Source organism: Helobdella robusta, assembly GCF_000326865.2.
Source record: "Helobdella robusta unplaced genomic scaffold HELROscaffold_6, whole genome shotgun sequence".
Classification (NCBI taxonomy): domain Eukaryota; kingdom Metazoa; phylum Annelida; class Clitellata; order Rhynchobdellida; family Glossiphoniidae; genus Helobdella; species Helobdella robusta.
Window position 1 is genome coordinate 4,711,270 of NW_008705330.1, and position 4,055 is coordinate 4,715,324.

Here is a 4,055-nt window from a genome sequence, read left to right on the forward strand (position 1 = left end):
TGAATGAAGAAAGGTGACGCAAGAAGGTCATCCATTTATTTGTTCATCTCAAACTGAGTTTTAATTTCAATCAACTCTTAAAAGTTAATTTAGTTTTTTTTTGAAGAGATAACCAGATTCGTCTTTAATTGAAAATTTTGAAAAACTGGCGGTATAGACGTTTAAAATGATTTTTAACTGCTTGATCCTAGACGAAATTGGTTTCTGAATTTGTTTCTATTTGAATTATTCAATTCCGCAATTTTCAAAAAGTATCCATTCAATGAAATTATTAAATTTTATGAAAAAATTAGTCTTTGAGTGAAATATATTGAGAATAAAGAATATTTTGATATTGAAAGAAACTCGTTCGATTGATCTTGGTATTTTTTCCCAGGGGCAGTTGTCTAGGGTAACTTTTTATTTTTATATAATACTGCATTAAAAACTTGTTATTATTAATTTGTAACTACAACAAAAATTAATAACCTAATTATTTTTGTTCTTACAAACAATGTATTAGGCTCATTTAAAATAAATTAAGTACAATTTTTATCTATAACAAGTTACTCTGGAAAACTATGAAATTTAATTAATACCTTTTTTTTACAAAGTGGTAAATTATAAATTTGAGTTAAGAGGCGATGTGGAGGGATTCGCCCAGAGACAGGCTGCACGCACTCAAAATTTAAATAAAACTTTCATGTAATAGTACCATTTATTATTATTTAACAGTAAAATAATCTTTAATTTCAAAAATATACGACAAAATTTGATTTCTAAATTTTTGATTGGTTGACTTTAGACAGGGCACGGACTAGCAATGACATTAATTAATGTCTAACAAGTTGATGTATTGATGCTAATTGACATTTCTTTGAAAGCATACATACACTGAACATGAAATAATTGCTAATTTTGATGTCATCAACGTATCCGCTGCTTAAAAATTTATGAACAAAACTTTATTGTTGTAAAATTTGGTATTGTCTAAAAGTTGAAAGATAATAGTTTGTGAATCATTTTTAATAACAATAAAATGAACAGTAAATAAGGTGCCATCCGTAAGCAGTGAAAGCGGCAATAACATTGAAATAAATACTGATGTGAATAACAATAATATCGTTGATGTAATTATTGTAAAATGTAAGCTATAAAATCATTGCCTTAATTCCAATTGAAACATCAACAGTAACGTAGTTAGTACCGCCTTTGTTCCCACTTAGGCTGCTATTCCACATTAAGCACAACCATTACTACTCTTAACCTAATTTACTTTTGCAAAAATAATGCTGCTGCTACAACTACTGTTACTACTACTACTACTTCTACTTCTACTGCAGTTACAGCTGCTACCACTGCTACGCAACTTTATACACTTAGACAACTCTGTAAACAAATTTGGCACAAAGTGGTAAAATACCGCGTTTCACTTTTAACCAAACAACGTCAACGAAATTGTGTGGGTTCCTGCATTTGTATTCATATAGCGCCTCATTCTGCGAGGTTCTTCGTATATTTAATGATGGAGTTTATTTATAGGATATTTTTCATTACTTTCCATGTTTTAAATTTTTAAACAAATGTCTAATTTGCTTGCAATTGAAAATTTCGAGACAAAATAATTACTCCTAATTGATGAAATATATAAAAAATTTAACACTATAGAAAATTTTATCATTGAAATTTTACTTTTTTGTGTTGTTAACCCACCAATGCATAGTGGGTCTTTTTAGTAACAGCTCTTTTAAATTCATTATCAAATTAGTCTTTGTCTTATTTGAGTTTTTTTTATAGCACATCTCTATAAATCACCCATCTTCACTATTTTGTTTACCTTTTTGTTTCATCAGAAAATTTGTTGAAGTTTTTTATGTTTAAAGTCAGCGATACTGAAAATTTCGATTTTTTGACATGTCTAATCAAAAAAGGTAATAAACAATTTTGATTAAATTTTTTCCTGAAACTTTTAAAAATTTTAAATTGCATTATTATTTATTTAGTTAATTACGTGAAATTGATGATAGAACATCTTGTAGTTTTTTTATAAACACTAAAATTATGACTGTTCCTTTTTCGGGACACTATGCAGTGCATTGAATGGTAAATTTACTAATTACAGATATTCACTCCATGATGTTGTTAGCATGTTAGAAGATGAAAAAGATTTTTTTTCAGCAGATATCATTATGCTACCACCTGATGATCCCAACTGTTCAGATCAAGATAGTGGTCCTGAGGATGGGGAAGGAATTATTGACAATTTATCAAAAACTTTATTGAATTCAAATGCTGAAGCATTAATTTCCAACATTGAGGCAGGCAAAGAAATGCTTCAGAAAGAAGAAATTGATATGCAAATACAAACACCATTAAAAAAAAGAGTGAAAAAAAGTATATCAATTGAAAGAAATTGGAAGAAGAGTGACATTTTGAATGTAGAACCCATACCAGTGTTTTCTGAAAATAGAGAATTTGAGAATTCATCTCCTCACACTCTGTTTAAATTATTTTTTGATGATGAAATAATCAAATTCATCACTGACATGTCTAATTTATATGCTAGTCAGAAGTTGAAGCAGTTGAATGCCACTGAAGAAGAATATAAAGTGACATTAGCGGTTTTGCTCTTATCGGGTTATGCTCCTCTGCCAAATCGACGAATGTATTGGGAACAAAGCAATGATGTTCATAATTTAGCAGTGAGTAATGCCATCAGTGTGAATAGGTTCGAGGAACTTCTCAGATATTTACACACATGCGATAACGAAAAAATTGACAAAAAAGATAAAATTGCCAAAGTTCGACCTCTGTTTAATATGTTAAATGAAAGATTTTTAAAATATTGGCCAGAAGAAACTTGTTTATCAATTGACGAGTCAATGATACCATATTTTGGTAGGCATTCCTCTAAGCAATTTATAAGAGGTAAACCTATCCGATTCGGATTCAAAATTTGGTGCATGAATAATCGTCTCGGTTATTTAGTGAGTTGTGAACCCTATCAAGGAGCCACTGAAGATTATGATCCAGATTTAGGACTCGGTGGATCAGTAGTTAAAAAACTGACATCATGCCTTCCTGATGATAAGAGATATCATTTATTTTTTGACAATTTTTTCACTTCGTTCAAATTAATTGAACGACTAAAAGAAAATCATATTTATGCAACCGGTACAGTTAGAATTAACCGAATAGAGAAATGTCCATTGATGGATATAAAAGAAATGAAAAAATTACCTAGGGGCACATCTGACTATTTTACAGATAGTGATTCGAATATTATTGCGGTTAGATGGAATGACAATAGTGTGGTTTCTATCTTGTCAAGCTGCAATGGGCTGGAACCAATGAAGGAAGTGAAAAGATGGTCTTCAGCAAACAAGAAGCATGTTTTAATATCCCAGCCATATATAATAAATCAATATAATAAATATATGGGTGGAACTGACAGGATGGATCAAAACATTGAAAATTTGCGCACCAATATTCGGATTAAAAAATGGTGGTGGCCGCTTTTTGCTTTCGCTTTGGATTCTAGCATTCATAATGCTTGGTGCATTTCCAAAAAATACTCAAAGCATGAAAATCACACTTATGCTGGGTTCAGGAGAAGTGTTGCCAAAACTATATTTGGGCAAAACCAACCAGAAGATCTGAAAAGAAAATCAGTAAACCGTAACGTTGAAAATGCAATAAAATTTGATGGAAAAGACCATTTCATTGGAAAAATTTCGGATGGACGAAAAAGATGTAAATTGTGCCACAAGAAAGTATCAAAGAAATGTTTAAAATGTGATGTTGCCCTACACTTGGAATGCTTTGAACATTTTCACAGGAAATGATTTACCATGAGTATTAACTCATAACGTACCTTTTTAGGAACACTTTGTTTTTTGATCATAACTTACTTTATTTTTTTTAAATTTCATTTTAATTGGCTTTTTTGATGTTTTGAAACTATGCTAAATAAAATATTTCAAAATCACAAAAAAATTTTAAGTCATGCATTGGAGGGTTAATACAATTTTAGCAAGTTCTGGTTTATGGTTAAAGTTTATGATGTGCGGTTGGGT

At 30.2% G+C, this 4,055-nt stretch overlaps 1 protein-coding gene across 1 annotated transcript; it reads left to right on the forward strand.

The window, feature by feature from the left end:
• Positions 1 to 1,268: 1,268 nt before the first annotated feature.
• On the forward strand, positions 1,269 to 3,824 carry HELRODRAFT_164457 (hypothetical protein; the record flags this gene model as incomplete). Its single annotated transcript, XM_009029393.1, has 3 exons — positions 1,269 to 1,393; positions 2,072 to 2,544; positions 3,631 to 3,824. 3 exons carry the CDS (start codon positions 1,269 to 1,271, stop codon positions 3,822 to 3,824), a joined length of 792 nt encoding a protein of 263 aa, XP_009027641.1.
• Positions 3,825 to 4,055: the final 231 nt, after the last annotated feature.